At 40.6% G+C, this 12,911-nt stretch overlaps 1 protein-coding gene across 1 annotated transcript in view; it reads right to left on the bottom strand.

The window, feature by feature from the left end:
- Positions 1-12,911, bottom strand: part of TENM1 (teneurin transmembrane protein 1) — a 413,153-nt gene that overhangs the window by 121,300 nt on the left and 278,942 nt on the right. Inside the window, exon 18 of the mRNA XM_040266625.1 lies at positions 8,062-8,205. Coding sequence (XP_040122559.1) covers positions 8,062-8,205 — 144 coding nt within the window. The remainder of the gene's footprint in view (positions 1-8,061; positions 8,206-12,911) is intronic.

Raw genomic sequence — 12,911 nt, 5'->3', positions numbered from 1 at the left:
TAGAGTAATGGAAATGAAAGCAAAAATAAACAAATGGGACCTAATTAAACTTAAAAACTCTTGCACAACGAAGGAAACTATAGGCAAGGTGAAAAGACAGCCTTCAGAATGGGAGAAAATAATCGTAAAAGAAGCAACTGACAAAGAATTAATCTCAAAAATATACAAGCAGCTCCTGCAGCTCAATACCAGAAAAATAAACGACCTAATCAAAGAATGGACCAAAGAACTAAACAGACATTTCCCCAAAGACAGACAGATGGCTAACAAACACATGAAAAAATGCTCAACATCACTCATTATCAGAGAAATGCAAATCAAAACCACAATGAGGTACCATCTCACGCCAGTCAGAATGACTGCTATCAAAAATTCTACAAGCAATAAATGCTGGAGAGGGTGTGGAGAAAAGGGAACCCTCTTACACTGTTGGTGGGAATGCAAACTAGTACAGCCACTATGGAGAACAGTGTGGAGATTCCTTAAAAAACTGGAAATAGATCTGCCATACAACCCAGCAATCCCACTGCTGGGCATACACATTGAGGAAACCAGAATTGAAAGAGACACGTGTACCCCAATGTTCATCGCAGCACTGTTTACAATAGCCAGGACATGGAAGCAACCTAGATAGATGTCTATCAGCAGATGAATGGATAAGAAAACAGTGGTACATATACACAGTGGAATATTACTCAGCTATTAAGAAGAACACATTTGAATCAGTTCTAATGAGGTGGATGAAACTGGAGCCTATTATACAGAATGAAGCAAGTCAGAAGGAAGAACACCAATACAGTATATTAATGCATATATACGGAATTTAGAAAGATGGCAATGATGACCCTATATGCAAGATAACAAAAGAGACACAGATATAAAGAACAGACTTTTGGACTCTGTGGGAGAAGGCAAGGATGGGATGATTTGAGAGAATAGCATTGAAACATGTATATTACCATATGTGAAACAGATGACCAGTCCAAGTTCAATGCATGAAACAGCCAGTGCACTGGGACAACCCAGAGGGATGGGATGGGAGAGAGGTGGGAGGGGGGTTTGGGATGGGGGACACATGTATATCTGTGGCTGACTCATGTCAATGTATTGGCAAAAAACCACCACAATATTGTAAAGTAATTAGTCTCCAATTAAATAAATTAATTTAAAAAAAAAGAAGAGAAAGAAAAAAAGACTGAACTCATCATTTTTCTGTACTGCTCCACCCCCCCCCAAACCATGCTCTTTCTCCTATGTTCTCTGCTGATCTTCTGAGTGGTATCACCAGGCATGTATTTACTCAAGTTGGGAATGTGGGCAACACTGTGGCTCTTCTTTTCCTCATTCTTTAGCCCTAATTAATTACTAAACCCCCACTATCTCCTCAAATATATTGAACCAGTTCCATGGTCTCTGTTCTTACTGCTGCTGCTTTAGTTGTTTTTCTTAACTTCTTAGTTTCTTGGTTTCTGTGTATACCCATCTCCAAACTATTGTCCATATTTCTGCTGTAAAGGTTATTTCATGTTGATATATGGCAAAAACCAACACAATATTGTAAAGCAATTATCCTCCAATTAAAAATAAATAAAGATTATTTCAATATGTGGAGTAAAACCTTTCAGTAGTTCCATATGCTCTACAGCAGCAGTCTCCAACCTTTTTGGCACCAGGGACCGGTTTCATGGAAGACAACTTTTGCATGGACGAGGGCAAGAATGGAGGGTGGTTTTGGGTAGATTCAAGTGCATTACATTTACTGAGTTTGTTGAGCAGGAGGTGGAGCTCAGATATAATGTGAGAGATGAGGAGCTTCACTCCATTCAGGAGAAGCTTTATTCGCTTGCCTGCTGCTCACCTTCTGCTGTGCGGTTCAGTTCCTAACAGGCCACACACCATACTGATCTGTGGCCCAGGGCTTGGGGACCCCTGCTTTATGGGATAAGGGGCTCATTTCTTATGATTAAGTCATACCTGATTTGTATGGCTTATTTTTATGATTAAGTCCTTCATGATTTGCCTCTTGTCTCCTTCTTTAGTCTCCCCTCTCATTACCCTCTCATTTTTATCCCAAGTTTCAGCTACAGCAAACTATGTACAAGTATTTTCACATGCTTCTGTTCTTCTCTGCTTTTGTGTTTTGCTGGTCCCTCCATCCTGAATGCCCTCCTCATTTTGTTTGCTTGGGAAACTCTAATCTATCCTCCAAAGCTCAGCCCAGTTCTCCTTGGATGCTCTGTCCAGGCAGAATTTATTATTCCCTACTCTGTGAGTGTGCACGGTTTCTTTTCCATAGCTCTACTATGACACTTGCCGCATGTAAGATACAGTTTTCATGACTTCTCTATCTTCCCCATCACAACATGAACTCCTTCCTCTGTCTTACTCTTTTCTGCATTTCAGTGCCAATCCCTGTGGCCAAGTCATTAGAAGTGCTCAGTAAATGTTAGAAACAGGCTTTGAGTCTCTTGTACTTTCCTTGTCCAAATCCCAATGATTTCGAGAACCTGCTGAGCCTGGGCAGAAAACCCAAGGAACAAGTACTGCTGTGCTAAACAGCTCAAGTCTGCCCAGAATGAGCCAGGGCAGGTAAAAAAAAAATCCATGTGGTGAGAAGACATGCCCGTGTGTCAGGCTGTAGCAGCTGACAGCAAATGAATGAATGCAGCTATCCTGTCCAGTCTTATTTTTTCTCCGATGACTCCTGCTATCTATCTCCTTGGACTGCCTGTTATTCTCCCTAAACATTTCCTGATATGTCTCCCTTGGTTTTCTTCCAACTTTTGGTCCCACAGTTCTACAATAGAAACCATTGATCACTCTGAAACAGGAATGTCACTGGCAAGAATTAAGAGGGTAAAACATGCACAAAGCCATGGCACCAAATATGAACCTGGAAACAGAAATGCCATACTTTATATAGGCTTTGGATTTCAAATCTCAAGTAATTTGACTTTCTCTTCCAAGGTGATTTCTGGCTATTTTTTTTCCCCAACATATCTGCAGGAGCAGCTATGAGCTTATGCCCCAACAAATTGCTCTTTTATTGCAGAACCATGAGATAGATATCTTGAGGCTTACTACTTTCTTATTAATTTTATTAATAACTTTATTAGGCAGTGAAGAAATTTCTCAAGATTTAGAATAGTTAATTAAGTTAGACTAATAGGATAGAATTTCATTTCCCCCCAAACACTTAATTGCAATGTGATCAATATCACAATTTAAATGAATTGGGAGAAAGTGAATGAGAACTGGCATGATAGTTGCACAACATCATTGAAAAGAAATCTCCTGATGATCGCTCACTGAATATCCTACCAATGAGACTATGATATGTTCTTCAATAAATGAGGAAACCAACTGTTTAGCATGTCAGTATTCCAGCAATGCACTACAGGGTATATCATTCAAAAATATTTCCAATTATTGGCTTGGAAATACCAGATTTGCTATTAACATCTATTTTCACAGATAGATATCCATTTTTTTATATCAATATAATGATATAGTTAACAATTACCTTCAAAATGACATGTTATTACCAGGCTCCTGGCAATTTAAAAACTGAAGATGGCTATTCTAAACCATTCTTCTAAGCCTGCAATTCTAAAACTCCTCTTTTCTATTAGAAAGCCCAGTACTCCATCAAAGAAGAAGAATGATTAAAGGAAATAAAACATAAGGCAATGTACTTTCTGATTACATCTCAACAATTGATGTCTTGCTTTCATGCAAGGTACTAAAGTGCCCGTGTACTGAAATTACCATTCCTGTTTAAAGCTGAAGCAATCAAAACAAAAATGGGCAAACCCCTTTTGTGTTGCCCTGGAAAAATAGATCATTTTGAAGGGTGTTTTTGTTGTTTCAAGAATCTGTTTAACCTTCCATTACATAGAACCGGGGCATACCATCTAGCAACAATGATTTAACACCAATTCTTCTGCAAAAGGTTGCTTTGAAAATATTTTGTTTATGTTCCTGGAAATCTTGATCAATTACTGCTGCCTCCTTTTCAGTTTATTCTGCCACACACGCTCATTTTGAAAACAGAATCAAATGATCCAGAGACTACACACATTATTTATAGGAAGGCCAACTTCCTGCTAAGGATTGGGTGTCTTGTTTACAGTTAACAAAGAAACCCCACTGGCTGGGGGCCTATGGCATATTTTCTCCCTCAAGTTTTCCTTTTCTCTGCCAAAAAGTCAAGTCTGTTGTATAATAATTTAAGCATACTTCTAAACACATGACTCATATCCTCCTGTTACCTTGCTCAGAACTTCTTTTGAAGCTTATAAATAAGTTTGAAATAAAATTCCCCTTGGAAGCCAGCGGGTGGTGCTTTATACTGATTTCAAAGAAGAAACCATTTTTCAGGCTTATGAACAACAAGGGACACAATAAATATTTCTCTTAGGACTTGATTGAGAGGATATATACACAAACTGGGAGACATGCCAATGTGATCAATGGAAATTTACTTTCCCTCCCAGTAAAACCATTTGCCAAAAAACTACTGGCTTATCTTGGAGGTTAAGTTAAAGGAAATTCTTGATCTATTTCAGACAGATGACTACACCCAATTACCCAATTAGAACCCTGGATAGTTTTTTTCTAATAATTTTAAATACTCAACTGGCATAATTTTAAAGAACTGATTTATCTTACAAGAAATAAATATGTACTCTCTGCAATCACTAATAAGATGTATTTTGGAGGAATAATATTGAAAAATGCAAGTTCCCAGTTGGTTTCCTTTGTTAATCTCAGTGAAAGTAAAAACCATCTTGATATATCAGACATAATATTTGGAAACAATGCTCCACAACCAATGGCTAATTGTCAGGTAAATACAATTGCTGCAACTGAAATGACAAATGGTCTGAAAACACTGCCTGCTAGAAACTACCCGCTGCATAATGATTTTGGAGGCAAAGAAAAACTGCAGAATTGAATGGCAGCAGACATCCAATTTAATTACAGGTGTCTTTTCAACCAGTGAGAAGAAATTGGGGGAAGATAGATTCTTGTTTCTAATCTGCTATCTGTCTCAGATCAGAAAAGCAGGGTGCCTAAAGAGTTAGGCTCTGGCCTTAATCAGTCAGAAAAGACTGCCTGACCTGCCCGGGGAGAGTGCGTTGCTTTCTAATTGGTCCTCTCAAAGCTGCTCCTTCACACTCATCATTCCTGCTTCTAAAACTGCCTTTGTGGGTAGGATTTAGACTCCCAAAATGTCCCAAGAGAGGTGCTGGTGTCCAAGGGCAGGCTGAAAGGCAGTGGCAGGGCTGGCTTCAGCCCTGTTTCCTGGCACACATGACCTGTCCGATGTGTGTGTAGGCACACCGTATTGTGTGCCTACAAATGAGCTGATAAAGATAGTATCAACTCACCCTTTTTAGCACCAGGGACCGGTTTCATGGAGGACAATTTTTCCAGGGACTGGGGGGAGAGGGGGAATGGTTTCAGGATGATTCAAGCACATTATATTTATTGTGCAACTTTATTTCTATTATTATGACATCAGCTCCACCTCAGATTATCAGGCATTAGATCCTGGAGGTTGGGGAGCCCTGGATAAGATGAACAAGTCTTCCTTTAAATAAGTCTGTCTTAAGGAAGGTTTCTTTCTCAGGATAAAATTCTCAGAAACAGACAAAGTAGATTTAGTGGGGCTGGGGTGAGTACCAGGGATCTTTTGGAGTGATAAAAATATTCTAAAACTCTGTGGTGGTGACAGTTGCAGAACTCCACACTTTACTAAAAATTATTGAAGTGTACACTTAAAATGGGTGAATTTTATGGTGTATAAATTATACTTCAATAAAGCTGTGAAAAAGATTCTCAGAAGTAACTTGATACCTATTAGCTTAAACATGAATTACTGGTGGATTAGAGGTGGAAAGAACACATTTGTGGAAATCAGGGGTCCCCCAAAGCCAACTTTCTGAATGGCTTCCATCTGTTCCGAATTTTTCAGCCTCAAATGGTAAGAGAATATAGGACTGGGAGCACACAGCTGGGGACTGGCTCAATTGAGGTCATTCCCACTTTGTGTTTAATGTCAATGACAGGCATTTGAAAGAGACAATCCATACCAGCCAATAAAAGCGAGTGGAAAAGAAACGGCTGCTTAAAATGTCAAACTCTTTCAAATCAAAACAAAAAACCTAATAATTTAATAACTGGCATCTGCCCTTTTATTTTTATACTTTTGAAACTGTGATTCTCCTTTTGACAACAGAAAAAGGGTTGACATTTTATATCTGTGCCTGAATCTTTGCTCTTAAACAAACAGTTGGAAGGGGAATTCACAGTCTTCCTTGAAAGAGGGGAAGGACACGTAATGGGAGGCATATGGCAGTGGATTCCTTTACCTTCCGAGGTCCTACACTGGAACTCTGGTAAGTGGTCTCAGGCTATGGTTGAAGCAAACCTGGTTAGCTTAGGTGATCAAAAGTTCCCAGCCTGTGGGGCTGGTCGGCTTGGCTGATTCAACTACAGCACACATGAATAAGACCAGAGGTGTGGTTATAAAATGGATCTCTTCGCCTTAGTCAGTTCATGGCCTTACAAGAGAACCCTGCCTTAGCCAGCTGTTTCCCAAAGGTCAGATGGATACAAGGATGGAAGGGTATAGTTGTCTCAGTATGTTCACGTCTCCAACAAAACAACATCCTACTAAAGGCTGCTCAGAGTCTGCCTCTTTAGATAAAAAGGAATATGATTTCACAGTGAAAACTTACCAGCAGATGTTCAAATGATTTTGGGTGGAAACACCAATGATAGGTTTCCCAGCAAAAGGAGGTGAAGGAACTTGGATGAAGCCTTTATAACCAGGGGAGCAAAATCAGTTTGTCTGAGAGAAGCATGGGCTAAGGGCCACCTGTGGTCTCTTCTGATTTAACATCGAAATTACAAACGAGGTGACAGTGACAGCAGGAAATGTGGTCCAAAGAAGGCAAAGACTGAAGATGAGCATGTATGGATTTTCACTGCTTGACTTGGTTTTCCTAAGTCCAGGACTCAGGAGGCTTAAAACTAAGTGAAGTCCAGAGCTGTACTCTTTCCCCAGATTCTTTCTCTTCTTCCCTGTGTTCCTCCTACCTCTTTCACCACTATCCATTGCTATCCCTTTACTCTATACCTTGCTTCTTACTGCATATACTGACATTTATATGGATTAAAAAAAAAAAAAAACTGGTGTATAGAGAGTACATGGCTCTGGCCACTTACTGTGAGCCCTGGGGGAAAGTCATGTGACTCAGCCTTGGATTCCTGACCTTTTAAATGAGGTTAAGGCCACACTGCAGGGTTGTTGTGTTTAAAATGGGACAGAGTTCACTAAAGCCTGTTGAAAACTGTATGACACATATGATTCATTAATTCTAAGATACTTCCCATTTTAACATCTCTGGAGTAAGCATGTATCTTGCAAACAATGTGTGTCATTGTTTAACTGGCAGTATTTTCCATAAAATAATGGTATACTTATAATCGTGGGCTTTCCTTATAGCTCAGTCAGTAAAGAGTCTATCTGCAATGCAGGAGACCCGGGTTCAATCCCTGGGTGGGGAAGATCCCCTGGAGAAGGAAATGGCAACCCACTCCAGTATTCTTGCCTGGAGAATCCCACGGATAGAGGAGCCTGGCAGGCTACAGTCTATGGGGTTGCAAGAGTCAGACATGACTGAGCGACTAAGCACACACATAATCAATGATGTCTTAGATCACACGAAATATGGCAATTATTATTCCAGTTGTTAAAAGTTGGCTACAAGGTTGGATAAACTGGTTAATCATTTAGGCCAGAGCAGTAATGATAGATGATTCTGAAAACCCAGTTTCATTTAACTTTGTGAAGAGGTCTCACTTGACTAGCACTAATTTGAAATCAGAGGATTGCATTTGAAAAGAAATATAATGTGGTCATCTCTAGGTGGTGAAGTTATAAATAATTTTTTCCTGTACTTTTCCAAATTTTCTGCAGTAAATATTACATATACATATGTATATAGCATTAGGAAAACAATATTAATGAATGTTTTAAAATGTGCTTACCACTTTGAGGATTCAAAATATGATGCTTATTCAGCGACCAGCCGCCTAGGTTAGAAGCATCCATCTCGAAACCTTGTAAGATAACTGTCCTTTTCTCCCAGAGAATAAAGTCTGGGCACATTTCGTATTCATATCCCACAGACACTGCAAAAAAAGAGTTAATAATGCTTTAGAATGTTTAAAAAGACTTGCTTCTTTTTTGGCACTAGTTGATAATTCTCTGGATATCACATTTGCTATTGAATTCTGAAGTGGGTTGAAATTTGACCACTAATAAAAGAAAATGGCCAGCTATTCCAGTATTCTTGCCTGGGGAAATCCCATGGACAGAGGAGCCTGGCGGGCTACAGTCCATGGGGTCGCAAAGAGCTAAACACACACCACTTAGTGACTAAGCAACAACAACTACCTTTTACCTTTTGGAAGCCCTGGGCATCTAAAATGACCAATCAGTGCATATTGGATACATACATGAATGAGTGACTCACTGAGGCTGTTATTAGGTATGTTTTGGACATCGAGCTTCAGTATGGGCTTTTGGGTAAAAGGCTGTGTCGTAAAACTGAAGAAATAAGCCCTCTGGAGTCTTAAGCTGTGGTGATACCATTTCTTTCTTTACCTTTGTAGGAGAAGTGCAGGGAAAGTTTTTTTCTGATCTCTCTGGAGTGTAAAATACACTTAGGAAGTGGGCATTGGAGTATTGGGTCACTTATACAACACCTCACTACACATGAGACTAATAAAAATCAATTCGCCCATTTATATTTTCTTCCATGCTAACTGGCCTTTAGTTTGCTGAGAAGTCTGAGTTTGCTTAGAGTGTTATAAGCCATTCGAGTGTAAATTCCACTTTGTGCATGTTAGATTTTGGTTTCTAACCAACGGGACATCACCCAACATTTGGCTTCAACCCTTCTGAAACACAGATGTTGTACATTAAGCTGGGAACGCCAGTATGTGGCTAAAATGCGAAGTGCAGAATGGCCCAGCGTGGGTGTCTTTGCTCTACTGAAACATGCAGAACTCGAGTAGACCAAGACCCAACTATCTTCTCAGTTGGCAAACCTGCTTACCTGTTGGAACCCCAGAGTTCTGATTCTTGAGTTTAAAATGCTTTGTGTCCTCATAATGTTCTAAGCCTGAGACTATCAGCTCATTACAGTGCATACTTCGAAGCTCCTTCCCCACTTTCTGGCAGCTTAAAATATCCCTAGCTGGTTGTCTGCCATTGCTTTTGAGTACCTGACTCTACCTGACTCTTCAGATGCCCCTGGAGAACACACTTATTCTTTGGTCGTCTGGCTATGAAAACTGGTAATTAAAATATGTACTAAAACAATGCCAGCACAATAGGTTCTAGGTGGAAAAATTCAAGCAGACGAGTTTTGGATTTTGACATTAGGTGAAAAGAGGTAATTTTAGTCCAACTGATATACGTGTGCATGTGTGTGTGTGCGCAAGGCCTTCCTAGGTGGCTCAGTGGTAAAGAATCTGCCTGACAATGCAGGAGCTGATATATGGGACAAGAAGATCCCCTGAAGAAGGAAATGGCAATCCACTCCAGTATTCTTGCCTGGAAAAATCTCATGGACAGAGGAGTTGGTGGTCGCAAAATAGTTGGGTCTAACTGAGCAACAGCAGGCAAGCATGTGTGTGTACAAGCACAAACATAGATAAGCCAACTCCTTATGATTGTGAATACACACTCGCTAACTTTGGGGGTCATGTGTGGCCATTGTAAACCACAGACTGATTTCTCTTTGTCTCTGCTCCATCGAAGCTTTAACAGGGATCAGGACCATCTTCATGGGTGTGTGACCTGTGCAGTCACACAGGGGCCTCTGCTTAGACGGGCCCCACCCTTGGCTTAATGCTCTGCTATCACTGTCTTGAAATCCTTAATCTATTTTAAACAAAGGGCTGGGTATTTTTCTTTAACACTGGGCCTTGCAAATTATGTAGCTAGTCCTGATGGGGATGCCCTTCTACCCTGCCATCAGCTGGTGAGGATTCTTGGAATGCAAACTCATTTCAGTATTAGCCCTAACCAAGCTCTATTAGCAAGGGAGATCAATGGAGAGCAGGAAAGACTAATGACAAAATGAAAATGATTTCTAAGAGGAAATTAGTTTGGGATCATCTGTGTCAATGGTGTTCTGTCTGAAGATGGATAGAAACAGAATTTCAGTGATACAAAGGATCTCACAGGTAATCTAGTTCAGGTTACACATGTGACACAAATCATTGCTGTCTACAATCTCCTTAATATCTTATCATGGCCCCAGTGCTTTGCTAAAACAACTCTAGTGGAAAGAGTTGATGTTAAGCCTAAGAGTCAGAAAACACTTCAGTTCCTGGGTCTGTGATTAACGAGCTGTATGGTCGCAGGCATATGATTCTCCAACTCTGTTCTTCATTTGTAACAAAGGACAGGGGGAGAAGATGGACTAGAATTGGTGGTTCTTAGATCCTTTTGAATCAGGGAACCTTTTGTTATGAATGTGATAAAAGTTATGGATCGTTCTCCTAGAAAAATGCATATGGACACACAATTTTGCATATAATTCTAGGGGGTTCACTGACCTCCTGAAATCTAAATAAGGATATATCAGATCAAAGACTGCTGTACTAGACAATTCTTTTTCTTTTTTGGGGGGGCCACGCCACATGTCATGTGGTATCTTAATTCCTCGACCAGTGATTGAACCCATACCTGCTGCAGTGGGAGTGTGGAGTCTTAACTATTGGACCATGAAGGAAGTCCCTATACTAGACAGTTCTTAAAGTCCCCCTTTAGCATTTCTCTCTATGATTCTAAAGTGCATTCTTTCAAGATTGTATTTCATCAGTTCAAGTTGGGGAATCAAACCCCTATATCTCACGTTGGAAAAATCAGGCCATATTGGTATGAAGAATAACATGGTTTCTGCTTCTCTTGCCAACACTGAAAAGTCTTGATTAATAAATAATCATAATAATAATTACAAGCTCCGGGCCATCATCTCCTTCCCTACCATTGTCAGGGTCTGCCTTTTGTATATTTTAAGCCTGGTGTGTGCCCCTAAAATCTCTTCTCCGGAAGGTGATTGTGCAAGTTTTGCAAATAAGTAGTGTGCCCTGGTGACCTCTGATGGTGGTTTGGAGTCTGATTTCCCATCTCCGTAACAGTTAAAGATCCTCCCAACTCTGTGGCAGGAAATGCTTCTATTAAGTATCCTCAGCACAATGGTAATGAGACATCCTCTTCACCTCCTCCTATCTGAATTGCTCTCTAGCCCACAACAAAAAAGTGCACTGGCTGCACACCCCACAATTATATTACTTTTCTCCCTTGTCATAGCAAATAGCAACAAGGCAGCCACTTAATAAGTTCCTTCTAATTTTTATTAGATTTACTTTCTCTCGAGAAAGCTCTATGTGCTAATAAAGTTATAATTTATACTGAAGACTTGTCCAAAATTCCAACTGACTTTAATGAGAATGGCTGTGTGTCGGGATATTTTTGTATGTGGCTCCTTGCTCAGAGTAACAAGGCAAGGTTTCTTTCTGACAGCAGCCCACTTGAACAGAATCCTGGAACTTGCAATCCGTGCATGAGAAGGCAGACGAATCACCCCATGGAGTTGAGCTGCTGGCTAAATGCACAAGGAACCGGCAAAGGCAGTAGCAACCAGTCGTAGACTTCCTCTCATGAAAGCAGACTGTAATGCACTGAACGCCTTTTCTTTTTCATATAATGAAATGTGGGGGAAAAAGGGCTATTCAGGGCTGGCACCAAAAATGCTGAGCCCTGACACCAGCTCCGCGGTGCTGTGACAGCTGAGTCTTAGTTAAATAAGCAGACTGGACCCACTACCGTCTCCCCGGCGGCCTGGTGCCTATCACATCTGATCATCAACACAGCTGGGTGGAGGCCACGAATTCAGCCTCTGGCATCCCGGACTGGGGGTCAGGAAGAATAGTGTATAATAGGAAGGAAAGAATAATTATCCATCAACATTTCAGAGGACCTGTAGAGGATAGACTAGCCTGGCTGTGAGTGGAGATACATGGGGATGGAGGGTGGACTATACTTCCCTGGGGCTGGTATAGTGGTCCCATGATGGAGTGGACTTATTGGGAAGGCAGTTGAGAAAGAGCCATTCATATGGCTGAATACTTTCTCTGAATCAAGTGACTGCCTCTCTTGTGATAGCCTTAATTCCGTCTGGATTTCTGTCTTCCTGTATTCTCTCCCTCACCTCGACACAGAGATATAAATTTGGGGGATTTATATAAATGGGATATAAAACGGGATTTTCCTCCACCAAGAGTCACTGACTGTCAAGACAGGACTTGCTACTTTTGTAGAGGACTCTGTCCTCTGGTCATAGGATTTGCAGCTCTGACTTCACTGTTAGTCATCTTGCAAATATTACAGTGGCTTCTAAAGAAGACTTTATTCTACTGGCTTATAAAGAAAGACTGCAGCTTGCTCCCCCAAAGCCATTTGACATTAGAAAAATAGTCACTGAATCTCATTCTATTTATCAGAGCAGCAGCATTAGTATAATGTGGGGACTACAAGAAGGTGGAGGGCCACAGTGCCCTGACACCCAATTTAGTGATGGAGACCTTCACCTATAAGGGCTGGGATGGGAGACTGACATTAAATAGCCAAGGTAAAGATGCCACACAATGAAGCTGATATGCAAAATATGACAAGATTAAGCAGATGATTTTCAACAGCTTCGGGCTAAGGCTTCAGAATTCATAATGGTTGCATTTATGAGGGCAATATATAATTAAAGGTAGTCTGATGGTGTGAGAAATTTATGTTTCCTTCATGAACTCAAGGAATATATAAAAAT

The sequence above is a fragment of the Oryx dammah genome, unplaced genomic scaffold (assembly GCF_014754425.2).
Source record: "Oryx dammah isolate SB20612 unplaced genomic scaffold, SCBI_Odam_1.1 HiC_scaffold_23, whole genome shotgun sequence".
NCBI classification, from domain to species: domain Eukaryota; kingdom Metazoa; phylum Chordata; class Mammalia; order Artiodactyla; family Bovidae; genus Oryx; species Oryx dammah.
This window is presented reverse-complemented; position numbering and strand designations above follow the sequence as displayed.